This window comes from Pagrus pagrus (genome assembly GCF_965226575.1).
Source record: "Pagrus pagrus genome assembly, chromosome: 21".
NCBI lineage: Eukaryota > Metazoa > Chordata > Actinopteri > Spariformes > Sparidae > Pagrus > Pagrus pagrus.
In genome coordinates this window covers 24,502,751-24,520,749 of record NC_140208.1, presented here as the reverse complement: position 1 = coordinate 24,520,749, position 17,999 = coordinate 24,502,751, and the positions used below count along the sequence as shown (strand labels likewise).

Here is a 17,999-nt window from a genome sequence, read left to right as displayed (position 1 = left end):
GCTGGTGTGTCAGTGGTGACTAAAATAATTGTACTGCAGGTGGACAGTGTATTTTCATGAGCACCAATCACAAAGCAGTCCTGCTTGCACCGTACAACAGCACCATCCAAGTGCCCCAATTCAATCTCCACCACACACAGGCCCTGTCAGGGGAGCCAAATCTCCAGCTGCTAATCTGATAATCCTGTGCAGATGTGTGTCCTGCAGCAGGAATGGGAATGAGTGTGTTTGTGTGAGGGAGATGCAGTAAGTGAGTGTGTTCTACAGTAAGTGGGTGGGTGATACAGAGAGCTGGTGTTTATCCAGGCTTCACTTTTCCCTTCTCTGTCTGTGACAGTAGCACAGTAGCTGTTTGTTTTTCAGTGCCACCAGTTCTTCTGGAAGAATCTGCACCGGTGTTTACACAATCTGTCGAGGGTTTAACACAGCAGAGAAACTGTTTGGGCAGTACTTAAATCTGAAAAAAAATTATACTATCACATTTACAGTATATATGGTCCTGGTGAAAGTGACGGTGTCAGCTCCATTTGTAGTCATTTAAACCAAGTGGATCAATTTGTGTCAATGACTTTCCATTGTGTATATCCTCTGAAATATAGATGATGCTTGATAAAAAAAAATATGCTTGCATTCAGACAGTGTTGGTAGAATGAGAAGACCAGGCAACTGTCTGTTGTCTGCCTGCAGGGCTGCTGCATTGTTCCAAGGTGGTTATGGAATGTTAGCCTTGATAAATAGCCCATATTTACCACTTTCACAGTGAAACACATCTGTCACAGTAAGGGTTGTAAAAAGTACCCAAAAGTCATAGTTGAGTAAAAGTTAAGATACTGTGTATAATATTACTTCTGTAAAAGTGAAAGTCAACCATACAAACTTAAAGTGAAACTCTCGCCAAAATGCAACCTAGGCATTTTTTGTGAAGGAACCCGAGTCAAACCTTCGTGTAAAAGCATAATTACGACGAAAAAGCCACTTTTAAGATTGACCGTACTTTCAATTTGGGTCAAAATCATTTTCAATGGCATGCTAGGGGCAACATTACGGTAGCATCAAAATCGCTATTTTTAAAACACTAAGAAGACTCGACACAACATGAAACTTTGCTCGTAGTATCACCAGGGTCTCTACACATGAACACGAGCATTGAGAACATTGTTTGTGTACACAGAGTTTACTAAAAAGAAGGTTTTGGAACAACTCACGCTAGCAGTCGCTTGCTCCGCTCGCCGCTGTCCTGCCAGTCGAGAAGAGTCGATCCCCGAGTGCGACGTACCATGGAGCTTTCCACCTTTATCTCCTCCATGTTACGCTTCAGTCGGGGATCGATGCTAAATATTATTAATTAACTAACTAAAGTCATCAGATGAATGTAATACAGCAAAAAGTACAAAATTTGCTTCCACGATGTAGTGGAGTCGAAGTATAAAGTGGCAGAAATACTAAATTATAATTAACTTGAAATGTACTTAAGAACAGTATTTGATTAAATGTACTTACTTGTTACATTCTGTCACTGGTTACAGTTTAGCCAGAAAGGGCGAACTAAATAAACCAGAACTGACACAGTTCATTCTATTCTTGTGGGCTGGATCTGACACAGACTTGGGCTAGTCTTGGTTTATTTGGCTCCCTCTTGGCTGAAATGTGGCAGTGCTGTGGCCCACTTGTGGCTCAGATCTGGATTAGGGTGTCAGGTAGAAGCTTTGCTGTCTGGGCTTTCCCTTTCTTTTCCATATTTATTCTCATGCAGGTAATAGCTTAGCTTAACATCCGATCAGAGTGCTTTCTCTATACTGAGGCTGCAAGACACACACAAAACTAGGGCCACAGGGACAATGACATTGGCCAACGGTCAACTGTCGGACTGATGTGTCAGGGCCCTATAACTTCCTCTAACCTCAGTCATTTGTTAGCATGTGTCTCTAGTTTTTACGGCTGGCTTCAAAGCCAGTCTCTGTTAGGTAAGAAAGTGAGTTCCTGTGTTTAAAGTTGCAGTGTCTCTGTCCTGTGTTAAATAATGCTTGAATGACTAAGTAAGGTAAACTGTTAGGGCACTGCAGTAGACTCGATTCACTGGAGCTATTCTTGGCTCTCTGTATGAGTGCTGAGACAGAGTGGCCTGTAGCCGAGCTGTTACACACTGTGGTAAGTAGAGTGTCTAGTCACTGGCGCAGGTACACAGGGTTTTATGGCTTTCAGCTCAATAGAATCAGGGGCCAGAGAGGACAAAGGTACTCACCTTCTTTAAACCCACCTCAATTATTGATGGGTGCTTCCTGTTCTCTGCTTCACCTCCTTTTTCTGGCTCAACACAAACAAAATAATGCATCTTCTTTTTTGCTGCACTCTGTGGAGGAAAAATAGTGACAAAGTTTTGGAGATAAGAAGTGGGGCGGAGTGTGGGCTGCAGGCAAACAGAAAGAGTGTCTTCTTGTCAGTTTCAGAGTGTGATCAGCGATCCATAAACACTCTTCTCTCTGGCTCTGCTGAACACACCTCTGACACCCTCCTGATACGACGTGTAAAAGAACCACTCTGTTGACCCAACTTTGCCCATTAGTGGTGAGAGAGTTATCTGATATTGGATTATGTGTTCAGAGAGTTCAGTGGAACAGTTTGGGCTGAGGGGGCCGATTAAATACAGTTATTGTGGTGGCTGCAAAATGTAACTTTTTAACCTTCAGTCTGCTTATTTCTGCATCCTTCTGTTCACCAGAAAATGTATTTTCAGTCAGGTTTTGTACGAAAACAAAGATGTAGTGTCTGGAACATCACTTTCAGTTTTCTGAAGGGACTTGTTGAGGCCTAGATTTAGGTTCACTGCTGCTGCCATCTTGTCAGTGTTTGTTTTGGAGCCAGGAAGCTTGGACAAGTTTTGGAATCTGAGAGACCTGTCAGTCAAAGAAAACACAGCACAAAACATACCACTCTTTAGGCCCTCTTATCTGCAAAATATGTTTCAAAATTTTCTCCAAAACACACATCAGCAGAAGTTAAAATGAACAGTTCAGAATCACCTTCAGGTGGACAAAAATGTGCTGAGGTCGTCTTCCCTGTCAAACACTGGCTTTAACATTCGCCCACGGTTTGCTATTTGAGACATAGTGGCCTAACCATTTCCTGTAAGCATATAATGAGTCTAGAGAGGGATTAGCCCTTTCAATAAGGCGGGGCCACATTGAAGGAAGCAATAGCAACAAGAGCAGTGAAAAATAATGAAATAAAATTAGAGTTGTCAAATGTTAATTTCTTGATCAATTCACAACCAGAAGCGTCTGATTTCCAGCTTCTTAAATGTGAAGAATTTGCTGCTTTTCTCTTTGTTACACCAGTTTAAACTCACTAATTTTGGTTGAAGACAGTTGGTTTGCCAAAGCATTAAAGCATATGTTTTTGGGTCGTCCATTCATCCATCCCATTCTTGTGTATGTGATATCTCGGGTACTCCTTGAAGGAATTTACCCAGATTTGGCACAAACGTGTTATATGTTTCACATTTGGTCAGATACTGAATTGGTGACATTAATCTTGGGTGTTTTAGTATCACAGCCTCACCCCTATTTGAGTGACAGTTCCAGGATGGGAGTTGCCAACTGTGGAAGGGGAATGATGGGACGTGCAGTTCTCTGCCATGTCACAACTCTCTCTCCACCCTACATACTCCATATGTATGTCATTTGTGTGCAATGGCATGTACACCCAGGTCAATTGACTCTGCAGTAGACCCGGTTTTTATCACCTCAGCTCGGCTTGGCTTTGATCTAAACGTAGCAGGTAGATACACTAAATTGTGCCACACAAAGTGATGACGTGTTGTCAACATCCGACGGCGGCACGTAAATCAGACAGGAATTTGGAATGCAGTCTATCCAAGAATGTTTTATTACTGGAAACAGTGTTGAAGGTGGAGCCCCGTTCATTCTTATGAAAGCTGCTCAGTGGTGTTTTGAAGCAAAAAAAGTTCAACTTTTCCAACTTCGTGGCAATGAAAATACCTGGATTTCCAACCAAGCTGGCTAACTTGCGGTATATGGCCTGGCTAACTTGAATAGGATAAAATAATTTAATCGTGCGGCTCTTCTAGACTTTCAAATTGTTATTGGACCAAATGGCTCAAAATATGATGGTGAAACAAGTCATTTCGCGGGAATTGTGATTACGAAAATGGCATGAGACCCAAAGTTAGTTCTATAGGTTTTTATGTTCTCTTGTGTGTGGGTCAAGATTGACTGGTGTGATTTACATGTTGCTTACTAACCAGAGTAGAATAAATAACACACCAATGAGTACAGTGAAGAAAAATAGAGATTAGTCTTATCCTAGTCCTAGTTGAACCAGTGGATGCTACTGTACACCCAGCTTGGTCTTTGCTGCTGTTATTCCCCAAACCTTGATGTCATGTCCACCTATGATTCAAACTTACAGACTTATGTATTTCGAGCTTGGTTCATTGAAAGTTATTGCAATGGCATGTTTTTTTTCTGTAGTTGTTTGCCAAAGATGCCAAAGTCAGAAGTCCTACCCAAAGTGGCTTTAACTGTTATTCAATTAGCAACAACCAAAATGTCAAAATCAAAATATGACAAACGTGATGAAACACAGGAGACACGTGAAACACACAACATGCTGGGCACAAAACTACAATCCTTTAAAGACAAACAGACCATTATTCACACAGACCTAGACCCATGCTCCATATGTAAGTGTGTAGCAGGTGTATTCATGACTGCTGAAGAGTATTAAAGAGACATACCGTAAAATAATCACACCATTTCACCAGAGATAACAATCTTAGCTCCTTCACCAAAATCAATGCAGCACGGAAACTGATATGAGCTGTTTACACTGATGTAATACAATCGTAATCAGTCATGACTGTCAGTCGTAACAGAAGCTTTATCTTCTTAATTAAGGGACTGAGGCCGACACATTCTCTATTAATGTTACTGTTAGCTAACACTATCGACTTAATTTAGGTATGCCAGCAACAACAGGTAATGTCAAAGGAGAGTAATCATTTGAAGTTGTATGTGTGTCTCTCGGAGATAACAACGGTTTCAAACCCAAAACATCAGGATTCTACAGAAAACAGCATCTAGGCTTGTAAAATTACATAATAATGTGATGGGAGTTACATCACTTATGTAACTTTACTATAATTTACTGAAAGTACAAAGTATGATCTTTCCTAACCAAGTAGTTTTGAAGCCTAAACCTAACCAAACCGCGGCCATCTGACAATGTTAATAAAAGTTAAAAGTTATTATATTTTATAATAAGTGAACTGTTTGTCAGCAAGCTTTGTCTTTAAAATCTGCCTAGTAAGATTGTCATATTTTAAAGCTTAAAGTGAAACTCTCGCCAAAATGCAACCTAGGTGTTTTTTGTGAAGGAACCCGAGTCAAACCTTCGTGTAAAAGCATAATTATGACGAAAAAGCCACTTTTAAGATTTACTGTACTTTCGTTTTCGGGTCAAAATCATTTTCAATGGCATGCTAGGGGCAACTTTACGGTAGCATCAAAATCGCTATTTTTAAAACACTAAGAAGACTCGACACAACATGAAACTTTTCTCATAGTATCACCAGGGTCTCTACACATGAACACGAGCATTGAGAACATTGTTTGTGTACACAGAGTTTACTAAAAAGGTTTTTGAACAACTCTTGTTAGCAGTCGCTTGCTCCGCTCGCCGCCGTCCTGCCAGTCGAGAAGAGTCGATCCCCGAGTGCGACGTAACATGGAGGAGAGTAAAGGTAGAAAGCGTAAAAATAGGGATTTTGATGCTGCCGTAATGTTGCCCCTAGCATGCCATTGAAAATGATTTTGACCCGAGAACGAAAATACGGTAAAGTGGCTTTTTCGTCGAATTATGCTTTTACACGAAGGTTTGACTCGGGTTCCTTCACAGAAAAAGCCTAGGTTGTATTTTGGCCAGAGTTTCACTTTAAGGTCACTGACTATGCTGCTGTATTTGACCAGTTGGGAGTGGGAACATGTTGACAATATATTGTATCTTGTTTGATAAACTGACAATCCTAGTATTTAAGGCCTGAGCACCGAACGGTGTGAGGACCCTCTTGAGATGCAAAGAACTATTCTTTCTTTCTTTCTTTCTTTCTTTCTTTCTTTCTTTCTTTCTTTCCCTGTTTTTTGAAGGGCTAAAGGTACTCAGAAACAAAAGTTCATGCGTTTTATGGGTTTTTCCTATGGGCTGGGAAAATGGCCCGCTAGCGCCCCCTGAAGAGCTCCCCAATGGCGAGTTTCACCTACATATACTAAATTTTGTACAGATGTGTACAGAGACATATAAACATAAAAACAAAGTTAACGTTAACTCAATGAACTCCGAATAATCGCATAACAGCAGCAGACAGGAACACACAATAAATTACATGTTGTTTTGCACATTTCCACAAAATTCAGTTAAAATTTGTGCTGCATCTGGGTGGAAACCTAGCCTAAGACTTAGTGCCTCCAGAGCCAGCACATCAAGACAGAGTAGTACTGGGATAGCATATTGCATTTTAGATAGGAAACCAATTGGTTTAGTTTGATTCAGTCTTCAGGGCCAAGATCTTTCACTTTGTGACACAGAGGCAAATATGCCCTGGCACATAACACACACATGCACGCACGCACACGCGCGCGCACACCCACCCACCCACACACACACACACACACACACACACACACACACACACACACACACAGCTGGGGCTATTAAAGAGAGGCACCAATAGGAGCTTGGTGAGAGATAATTGTCTCATAAGTCAGTAAGCACAGCTGTTGGCAAGGTCAAGTTTCATTTATGGACGCACGTCGCCACTCTCAGTTTTGTTTCTGTGTCTTTTCCAATCTGTCTTTCTTCTGCTCTCTTTCTCCCCTTTTCTCTCTATCTGGGCCTGTCCTGTACCTGTCCTGCTCCCTGTCACTCCCCTCCATCCTTCCCTCCCTCTCTCTTTCTGCTTGGTTGGGCTTCAGGATTGCTTGTGCCCTTCAATGAATATTAATGTAAGGGTTTGGATATTATATGAAAATGAACTGTTTATTTACCGAGTCTCTCTCTTTTGGCTTTATGGGAGGTTGGCAGGGGCTGGCTGCCAGACTCCCAAGTATGAGGATGAAATAGGCTGGTGCTGTGCTAAATAGGATTCAGGTCAGTAAGAGGCTGTGGCCAACCAAATCCGTCATACAGCTTTAGAGAAGCCTTTTCATTCCAAGACAACTCTACGGCAGAGCGTGGTATTGTTTGGAGCCGGGTGATGAATGGAGGATGTCTCAGGTGGTTCTGGGTTTCTCTCAGTGGCACATGTATGTACTTGAAATTTAGTTTGGCTGGTTCTGTGAAGCAGTGTTGTAAAAAGTACCCAAAAGTCATAATAGTCATTATATTACTTTGGTAAAAGTGGAAGGCACCCATGTGAAGAGAAGCTGAGTTAAAGTATCTTATATTTTATATAAGTATGTACTGTATGTATGTATGTATGTATGTTCTCAGGTATTAAAAGTAATTTTTTGTTAATCAATGTACTTAAATATAGGTTACGTGATGTAACCCGAAGCATAATCTTTTCCTAAGCTTAACCAAGTAGTTTTGGTGCCTAAACCTAACCAAGCCATTTGAAAACAATAATAACAGTCCAGACATTTATGTTACATACATATTATGTATTATTGCCAACTTAACGCAGAGCCATTCACATGTGAAACTGATGCTAGAGAGGTAGCTAGAGCATCATAGTTTAAAGCTTAAGGTCGCTAATCAAACTGCCGTTTTTGACGAGTTGGGAGTGATAACATGTCGATACTTTCCAACTGAGCTCAATGCACGATAAAGACAACGCTTATAGTTTGACAAGTTTCCAGTGCAAACCAGCTCATCCCCGACTTTTCTTTCATCGAGAGACCTTATCTTGTTACTTTTGCAGTAAAGTTTCACTTTCTTCCATTTAATTAGGGTCAGCTGACAAAAATGCTGACAGCACAGACTATTTGAGTCTATATGAGGGCTGACATCGTGACGGGCTGACAGAAACACAAAGTACACATTTACATTGGATCGAGTCACAGGCTTGAAATATGTCATCTGGAAAGAATTGACAAGAAGAGCAGATTGTCATCTGCTGAGCCTGGCCTGTCTGCAAGCACCTATACTTAGATTCAAGACAGATGGCAATCTGAACCTGCACTGCATCTGCAGAGCAATAACACCAGGTTTAAAATGGGTATTTAAGTTTAGAATGGAGATAATTGATTTTTCGTATTGACTCTGCGATTGTTACTTGGCCATTGTTCTGCAGGTAATCCAATAGCCTCACATTTAAGCAATTGATTCAATCACTTTACATTGCCTGCTGGGACAATCTCACACAAATGTCTGATGGCATTGAATGAACATACCTGGTACCACTGCTACAAATATAGACAGTGTGTTGTCATGCACTCAGTGAGCACAGTTAGATTGCTGAGAGAGAAACCAGATTACTTGGCCATGCATTTGTGTAACTGGGTTGAACAAGGCTTTCAAGAGTCCACAGGGAAAGTATTTAGTGTGCAGAGCAGTGGGGATACCATCACTCCAAGGGGTGTGTCCTTGCATCCAAACTAAAATAACACATGAAAATAAACTGTAAAACTATATCCTATATAAGTCTAGATACATCATGTTCTACAGCTGAGAAGTAGACTATTTGTACTTTTCACACACAGCCTGGCATCTCACTGTGCCAACACTCTAAATGCATCAACTGTGTTTTATATTGTGTATCATATTTACCAATATATCTTACTATTAATGAGTCATTTATTGTTGCTTGGCATCGCAACTGCATTTTAGTCTGGTCCCTTTTAATTCATTTTTGATTGCCAAGGGGTGTTATCAATGGGAGCATACCAAAATGCCTCTGGATCCAATTTTATGGACCTACAACCGATCAGAGTAATGAAATGTGATGTAGTGCTAAGTGACACAATGGAAGTATTGGTCTGTTTTCAGATACAAATGTTGGCCTTATCATCAACTTTCTCAAAATACAGTACAATGAAATGTGTTCCTGAAAACATTTAATGTGACAAATGGAATCTTGATTCAAATGTGATGGGTACTATCTACTTTGATAGTTTCATGAGCGTGGACAGACATGCAGACTGGACCAACAACCAATCAGAGCAGCAAAATGTGTGACATACTATAACTTTTCAAATGTGGGCTGGTGACCTCCTCTGTCAGTCATGGTATGAAACCTGCCCCATATATTACATAAACGGTTGTGATTGGCCAGACGCAAGCCTGGATGGGTTGAAATCTGTCTAACCGAAAAAGGGCCAGACAGACCTGCCAGAGTAAATAAAATATGAGCTTGGCAAATCCTTCTGGGTCCCAGGCCACATTTAGAGTGTCCCCAAAAACATTTTCTAATCCATTAACAAATAACAACCAATTTTAGCAAATATAAAACCTAACCTAATAACATTTGCTTTATGAAAGCTCCTGGTTTTAAGTCTCCATTCACAGCCTGTGATCTACAAATGCACAGTGAAAACTGAACTGAAAAGTCAGACGTCCAGCTTTTCAGTTCATTTTTATCTTTTAAATTTATAGGCTTTATAGGATGAGTGATTCGCAATTAAAGCTATATATGCAGTATACATTTATTCAAGCTGGGTTGTATTTTTTTTATTTGTGGCTCATAAACACAGATTCATATGTACATATATACATCTGTCCTTCCCATTCTTATGAAGGCAATATCTTAAGAACACTTTGAGGGAATTTCTTCAACTTTGGTACAAATGTCCATTGTGACTCAATGATGAACTGAAAATGATCTTGAGAGTGATATATCCCAACAACACTGAGGTCCATTCAGAGTTGACTCAAAGGGAAGAACTTTACCACGTGTGTGTTTTTACTGGCTGAATGCAGCATCATGCACATAGCTCATGTCACTGTTGGAAGCTTATCTGTGCAGCAACCATTCATCTCCTACCTCACACACTACTTAATTGATGATTTAAACATCATACCTTTATTGTACTGTGTCTATACTGTCTATCTAAACAGCTCTGGGACCCAATAAAATGGAAAATGGCGATCCATCAACTCCTCCTCCTCCCTTATCCCACCACCTGCAGCGTCTCTTCTGCATTTCCCTTTATAGATCGGAGGCATTTCCTTTCTGCTGATGTCAGGAAGTGTGTTTTGGGGCCACAGCCAGACATTGTGAGAAATAGGACAGTGCTTGTTATGCTGCTTCTCTTCTCTCGCTCTCCTCTGATGAGCCACAGGAAGTGATAACATCCCATCTATTGGCTTCCAGTTGCGATCACTTCATACCCAGCAATGACAGGAACCTACGTGATTATGTGTAGTGTGACTGTAGTGTGCCCCCACAATTTGTCATGCTTAATCACATTTATTTAGAATTTAATACCTAAAAATATACAGTAATGAACTGAATAGTTACATTTGTGTTGAAATGATGCATATCTAAACTGTTTTGCTCACATCACACAAATCTGCTCAACTTGACAGACTAAAGATGTAAGTTTCTGCAAACCACAGATATAGAAAACAGGCTGGCTAATACATAACAACTGGCCAATCAGTGCTCTTGTTTCTGCCTTGTGGACTGGTCTTTATTTGATTTGGGTTGAACACTGCCTACTATCCTTAAATTAAAGTGAGCCATGAAGCATAGATCTTTAAGCAAACAAGATGGAAGATACATATAAATGAGTCACCAAAAGTAATATTTGTGAGCCTTTAGTTTAAACTTGTGCTTTTACACTAATGTTTGATTATTAATTGATAATTCAAAGACGGATTAAGGGAATAATCAACCGATCTGAGGAATCAATAATGTTTATATTCTTTTCCTTCAAAGTTTTTACATCTTTTTAATCTTGATTTTATTTTAACAAATGTATTTATTAGACTCATATGTCATAACATATTTTATAGTCAAGAAGCCATGGACTTATACAGCAGGGCCAACTCCAAATTTAGAATAATGAAACAAACAAACAAACAAAAAAGCTATTATACAACATGAAATGAAAAACTATGCTGCATATTGCATTCATTTTCATTCTTATTTTCTACCACTTGCTTAAAATGAGTAATTCATACATTTTTCAATATCCCCTTCCGCGTAATATATTTTGTTGTAATTAGTGCTGCTGGTCGGCTGCTGCACCAGCTCGCTGTTCCCACGGGGATCGTGAAAGGTTCAATTTACCTCACAGAATTTATCATTGTAGTATCTCAGCGGGAATTTGTCTAAAACTGATGGTGATAAAATTATTGCACATTCACTCTAGCTAGATTGAAATCACAGGGAGAGTGGGTATATCAATTCAAAAAGGCTGTTTCATTCTTTTTTTTCAGTGACAGAAGCAGTGGTATTATAGTTTCTATCACAGTGCACATGTGCAGTATGTGAGTAAGAGAGAGAGAACTGTGTCTGTATTGTTGTCAGTAGCTTGTAAGAGGATCATGTCCACAGGCCTCCAAATCTCCTTTATATTATTACTTACAGTAGCTAAAATCCCAAAGGCTCTCACTTACACACACTACCACCCCTAAACACACAATAACACTGTATACTATTGTCCTCTCTGACCACTCATTATATTTCTTACTGCTCAGCTTTTATCTCATAAAACACTATGCAGTTGATAAAGTGGTACACCGTTATCACAGTATGTTTGCTATTCAGCAGTAAGGCTAGCTATATGTAAATGTGACTGTGCAGCATTGTAGCTATGCTGTGTTTAACTGCAACAGTGGTCAATAAATCACCATAAAAAGAGAACCACGGCAGCCAAAAGCAGCCTTAAGTAAGAAGTTACAGGAAAAACATCACAGCAAAAGTTTGTGCATCCTATATGAAATAGGTGGTGTTTGAGTCTTGATTGTTTAGATACTTACAGTGGTTAGCATTGGCTTTGGCTAGTTTTGTTGATGGCAGAATTAATATGAAGAGAAAGGCGATGTACCCAATGTGAGTACTTTTTGGTAGTAAGATCAAATTTGAATTCAGTAATTACAATGAAGTTACAAAACTGTGTAATGCTATGTTTCTCGACATTTTGGGTGGCTAGGCTTGTTCGCTGGTTTACCAGGACTTGGACTGGAGGGGGGATATTAAGCTCTATGCATGTTTGCAGTTTTACACTTTTCTCTTGCATCCTGTCATGAATGAAGCACAAATCCACACTGCTGCCTCCAGCTGTTTATTTCTCTACCAAACGGGGTCTGCCAAAACAGAATGATCTCTCATGTAGGCTCCAGCCAGCTTTGGTGGAAACAAGCTTCAAAAAATAAACTACTGGCTATATAGCGCAATGCAGACAAAAAAGTAATATTTTATAGTAAAGTTCATTACAAATAAGACCAGTGGCATAAGGTGGTAATGACAAGCCACACACACACACACACACACACACACACACACACACGTACACACTCTTAGGGTTACCTAGGCTATTGTATTTGCAAAGTACGTCAACAGTATGTCAAAGAGAAAGCTATCAGAACCATGGATAGTGCTGTGACAGTCAAAGTGCTGAAACTTGACAATATCAGCGCCTGGGGGCAGACAAGCTGTCTATTCACTGTGGTGCTGATATGACCGATGACTTTAACAAAAGGCATTTTTAGTACAATAACTCACAAGTACTCTCCTTTTCAATATAGGCGCAAGAGGTTAGAGTAAACTGAAGACTAAAGCACATGACTAAGAAGAAGAGAGCTGCAATATTTAACAACAACACCATGTTGTGAAAACTGGCCAGCTATACACAGTTCTTCTGCTGTGGACGTATGGTTAGTCAACAACAGGCCTTAACTCAGTCTATATAATTTACAAGCAGCCAGGAGGCAAAATAATTATCTTATGTAAAAAAATATGATTATTATGAATGAAAAGGTGTGGCTAAAACACTGATGAAAGATTTACTACAGTGGCACACACACACACACACACACACAGTTTACCCACAAAAGCACATATACACAATGAAACAGGTGCTCAGCAGCGACCTGTCTCCAAAATGATAAGGTCCTGTTAAACAGGGGCTCGCAGCCCATCAGATACCCCAAATCCCCTTGAAAAAGCACTTGCACTCACCTATTTGAAGAGCGTTCAACAAGCCTTGTGTTGAGCAAAATCCTCAATAGTGACCTTTCAACTTGCTTACAACTGTTTTCATGTTTGAGTGGCATGACTGTTCTCTTGGCCTGCCTTGCAGATGTGCTCAGCTTGTCAGTCTTGACAGATTTTGCGCCTCAACTAACCAGAGTCTTGCTGCCTTGTCACATGATCAAATAGAGACTTAACATTGGACAGCAACACATTTTACCGAGCATCATCATTGCGTCTTTATATGACAAAAACACCAAAGAAATTATGAAAATATTCATTTTTATTGAATCGATTTTAGTACTTTATTAATAGTTGTCATAGTTTAGGTAGAATAAGGTTATCATTTTGTTACAGTTTGTTACTGACTATACAGTTTGTTATCATGACAGAGATGGTTTGCCCTGTTGATGGTATAAATACCAACAAGCATTATTCAGCTGCTTTAAGTCCACTTGCAGCACAAATCTTTGTGCAGACTCACAGGCTCGCCTTATGACTAACAAAAATAAATAATATGGCCGGTAAAATACCAAGGCCAATTTAATTGTGAGTAAAAGTAACACTTTTGGTTGGTGTGGTCACATGTGAGTTTAGCATCAGCCCCCAGGAAGAGCGACAGGCTTTGAAGCCAACTTTCATAGTGGCCAGACAGTGTAATAACATCATCACGCGATGCACTGGGGCCTAAGAAGACTTTTTTCCATAAGCACAAAATGATTTGATTAAGCCATTTGGTCCAATAAAATTGAGAAAGTCTAAAAGAGCCACAAGATTAGATCATTTTATCTCTGTTCAAGTTCAAGAAGTCTCTAGTGCGCACGCTCCATGAGTCCCGCAGCGCGGAAGATCCAGGCAATTTTATAGCTGTGAAGTCGAGCCACTTTGGCTTCATGCGCCACTGAGCAGCTTTCGTAGGAATGAATGGGGCTCAGTCTCCAATGCTGTGTTTCAGATTTCAATGTAACATCCTTAGTTTTGCACAGGAGGTGTAGGGAGGTTGCTAGCATCTACCATGGAATTTGTTTTCCAGTAGTTATAAAATTGTTTAATTGATACGTTGTGTTAGCTGGCTAGCTGGCCACTGGTAGTCCTAGAAAAAGAATTCACCTGGGGTTTGTTCACAGAGTGAGAGTGAGCCCTGCAGCTTCTACTGGAGTGCTGTGTGCAGTCACTTGGGCTAGGTAGATCTTAATGTTAGGTACCTCCAAACTGTAGACTGGCAGCTCATTAAACCACACTGTCTTGTTTCCCATTCTGTCGTACGGATGATGCTGCATTTGGAAGTAGCAGGGGGATTTGGGTTTGTTGAAAGGCACCTTCAGGAGCTGGTGAGTGACAGGAGGTAATTAATTTTGCTGTTGTGTAATGTGGTTGCGTTTCTAAATTAGTAATAGGGAATTAATTATTGATCACTTTTTTCAAGAAACGTGCTGTACCCTTTACGGCAGACCATTGTTAGATTGAATAGGGTTTTGCTTGTTCCCTTTAGGATCAGTAATACAAGATGTTTTTGATGATCTTCTGGTCATCTGCAAAAAAATCGTGTCAGATCTTACCAAAATCAAACTCGGTTCCTCCTCATGAGGAGGCTGCTCACAGTGAATCCATTAAAATCAACCGAATCTGGCCAATTTTTTTGTGTGAATGAGTCATGACCCTGCATTTCAGAGTGTATTCCTCAAAGATGAATATAGTTCAAAATCCACTCTAGTGCTTTACAGCGCACATAAAGATTTCTTTGTAACCCAAGGAACAAGGCAAAGATATTGCTTTCTGAGTACAGGTTGAAATAAAGCAGACATACTTTGTCTGCACTGAAAGCAGAGGGTGTTTATGGGCGAAGTGTTTTTCATTTTGAAAAACAACTCTACTAATAAGGAGAGATAAAGACTCCAATCATCTCAGGCTGAGTCTCTTTTTATGATAATAATTACACACAAAGCATCGCTGTGCTGTGGTGTTTAGAGTGTTACACATAGTAATTTTAACAATTGTAGTCTGTTCTTTCAAATAAAAAGAGGAAACACATTCTTAGGAAAGCAATTTTACTGGCAGTGAGTCTGGTTTAGTTTTTTTAGTCTTCCACTTGGTGTTAAATTGACAAGATAAAAACTTTCTAAATGATCTTGTTTTCCAGTTTGGGGGAGTTTTGTCAGGGTCCAGCAGTGCCAGGCAGGGGGCCAACTTTCCCTCTAATGGTTTGGAAAGACCGGCTCACTGCTTCTGCTTGGTTGGCCAATGAACTGATTTAGGCGCACTCCAATCAAAGGTGGTGTTTACTTCAAGTTCATTTATCGTCAGAAAGGGAGAAACAATTTATCATTTTGAGAAGCAAGTTGACAAACAGGATTTTTTCAGAGGCCAACTGCTGTTTTTTCTCCCCTTTTCAGCATGTGGCAGTGAGATTGCCCTCTGAGAAAATAGTCTTTTCTGGAGCATGTCCAGCCAGCCCACCCCTCTGAAATTGAACCTGCTCTTCAGTGTTACTGCAGCGAGGCTGTTTGGAGGGGATAGCAGAGGGAGGAGAGCTGGTCGGCCACCTCAACTTCCATTAAAGACAAGCAAGCAGGGCAACCTCTAGACCCTCGATTAATCCCCGCTTTGCGCTTTTGGTGAATGAACAGGAGAGAAAAAAAGTTGAGGTGTAAAAAGCAATATCCCGAAGGCTCACTGGGTAATTCTCAGTCACAACTCTTTCTCTGCACTGAGACCTTTACTTAGTCACCTCAATTATACTGTACCACCCTGCTCTAATCTGGGGCTTTCTTCCACAGCTCACACAACATGACAGAACGCATTTCCATACTAACGCCTAGGGAGTCATCGCATCGTACAGGGGAGTTCGCTTGTGTGTGTGTGTGTGTGTGTGTGTGTGTGCAGTTGGACCGAAACGAGGGGTTGAATTGGAGGCCTGTTTGCTCCGAGGCCATCTCCAGGGAGTCTGTTTGCAGAGGCCTCTTGCTGAGAAGGTTAGCGGGGCGTCTGGAAATGATGAGGGCGGTAAAAAAAATAAAAACAAACGAAAAACGCAGCGTTTCAGTCGGAGAGCGTCTGGACACGGCAGGACCGTGTTTTTGCTTTCTTGCCTGAATTTCAGATTTAAGTAATTGATGTGCATGTTCCTCTGTTTCTTCTTCTTACCTCACAGCACAGCCGAATCCACCGAAAATTCACGAAGGATGGTGGGCGTACAAAGAAGTGGTTCAGGGGAGCTTTGTTCCAGGTAAGCCTCAAAACTGTATGCAGCACTTTGATGCATGCAGGTTTCCCACAGCATACTGATTCTTGTGCATACACTTCAACCACACTGTGTGCTTGATGCTGAAGTGAGAGCTTATTGCATATTCAAGATAACATCGGGCCACCTTGCCAATGGCAATGGTTTTATTTTTTCATTCTTACAAGACCTTGTCGCCCTTCCCACACAGATGACGCCTTTCACTGATTGATTGACGGAAGCTCACAGTTCTGTTCCACCTTTTCCATCTTGCTGTGTATCTGCATGTCAGGCCAATTATTTCCCGGAGATTGTGTTTTTCTGCTGAGCCGAGGTGCTTTTGATAAAGCCTGCAGGTGGCTGTGTGTATGAGTGTGTCTACCTGAGGTAGTGTCAATGCTAATGAGAGCCAAATGTCTGTACATGGATAGAACATTTAGGAAGATTGAAACAGAGGACATTTTGTTGGTGCTTATTCTGAAGCAGCAAGGTTGACTTTACTTGATGGATCAAAGTGAGGAAGGGAAGGAAGTGAGGAATTTCTGAGAACAAGAGGTAAAGGTTTAGAGGTGACTTTTGTAGGTTCCGACAATATTCTCAACTGTAAGGCCTATCGTACCATTAAATTGGAACTTTAACCCTGCTGTCATCCCAAATGTACAAGTAGCAAAATTACACAAAGCAAGGTACTGCTTTCAATAAACTCTTCCTAGCAGTTGTGTGAACCATAATGGCACACACTGCCCTGATTTTCTGCTAGGTTTTGAAGCTAGAGTGCCAATTTCACTACAGAGAAGAAAGAGGAAGTCATTGAGTGCATCTCTGAATTCCCTTGGAAATGTAACACAATGCAATCGTACAGGGAAATAATCTCAACTATATCAGAAAATATTACAGAAGATGGCGTCAGGTTAAGATTTTGTAAATCATATTGTTTCCAATCCAATATTATCACGACGCAGGGTTCCATCCAAATGTAACCCAAAATCTATCAGATCAGAAAAAGAAACTGCAAAATAATGCACTATCCACTACTACTGTGCGAATATTAGAATTTGATTCATCGGGTTAAATGTTGGCTCTTAATTCTGCAGTTGTATGCCAGTAAAGGTGAAATATGCAAGAATTGTCAACAGAATATGAAGAAATAAGAGTTTTGACATTATGTCAAAGATGTCTGTATATTGTGTTGCAGAGATATCTATTGAAGGTAGAATGCTAACAAGGCAGCCCCTAACCATTTTTTACTTCATGAGGTGATAGTCTGATAGTAAACACCAACACTCCCCTCATGCCCCGAGCTCCCAGTTCGGGGAGAGTCAGCTGAGATGACCGCTAACAGCACAGTTTGTGCTCACTAGCTCATGGCAGCTACAGTTAGCATCTACAGTTAGCAGCACTTAGGGGCTATATTTGGAGTATGAATTCGACAGGTGGCTCCTAAATATCGCACCTTTGAGTCTCTGCAGGGCACAATGAGATGCTGTTGTTTCAAAATACTCCATATAACTGAATGGATGAAAATGAAAAATGTGTTTGTTGTGTTTTGAAGGTCACTGTCTTCTCTCCAGTGGGGCTCTCTTTAGTAATTCATTTCACTTTGTTGCATTTTACTTTTAATGATAA

General features: G+C 40.5%; 1 protein-coding gene across 4 annotated transcripts in view; it reads left to right on the top strand.

The window, feature by feature from the left end:
• The window catches only part of ca10a (carbonic anhydrase Xa), a 266,880-nt gene that overhangs the window by 18,842 nt on the left and 230,039 nt on the right, over nt 1–17,999 (top strand). For all 4 annotated transcript variants that reach the window (XM_084342353.1, XM_084342352.1, XM_084342351.1 and 1 more), the window contains one exon: nt 16,305–16,379. In XM_084342353.1, coding sequence (XP_084198479.1) covers nt 16,305–16,379 — 75 coding nt within the window. The remainder of the gene's footprint in view (nt 1–16,304; nt 16,380–17,999) is intronic.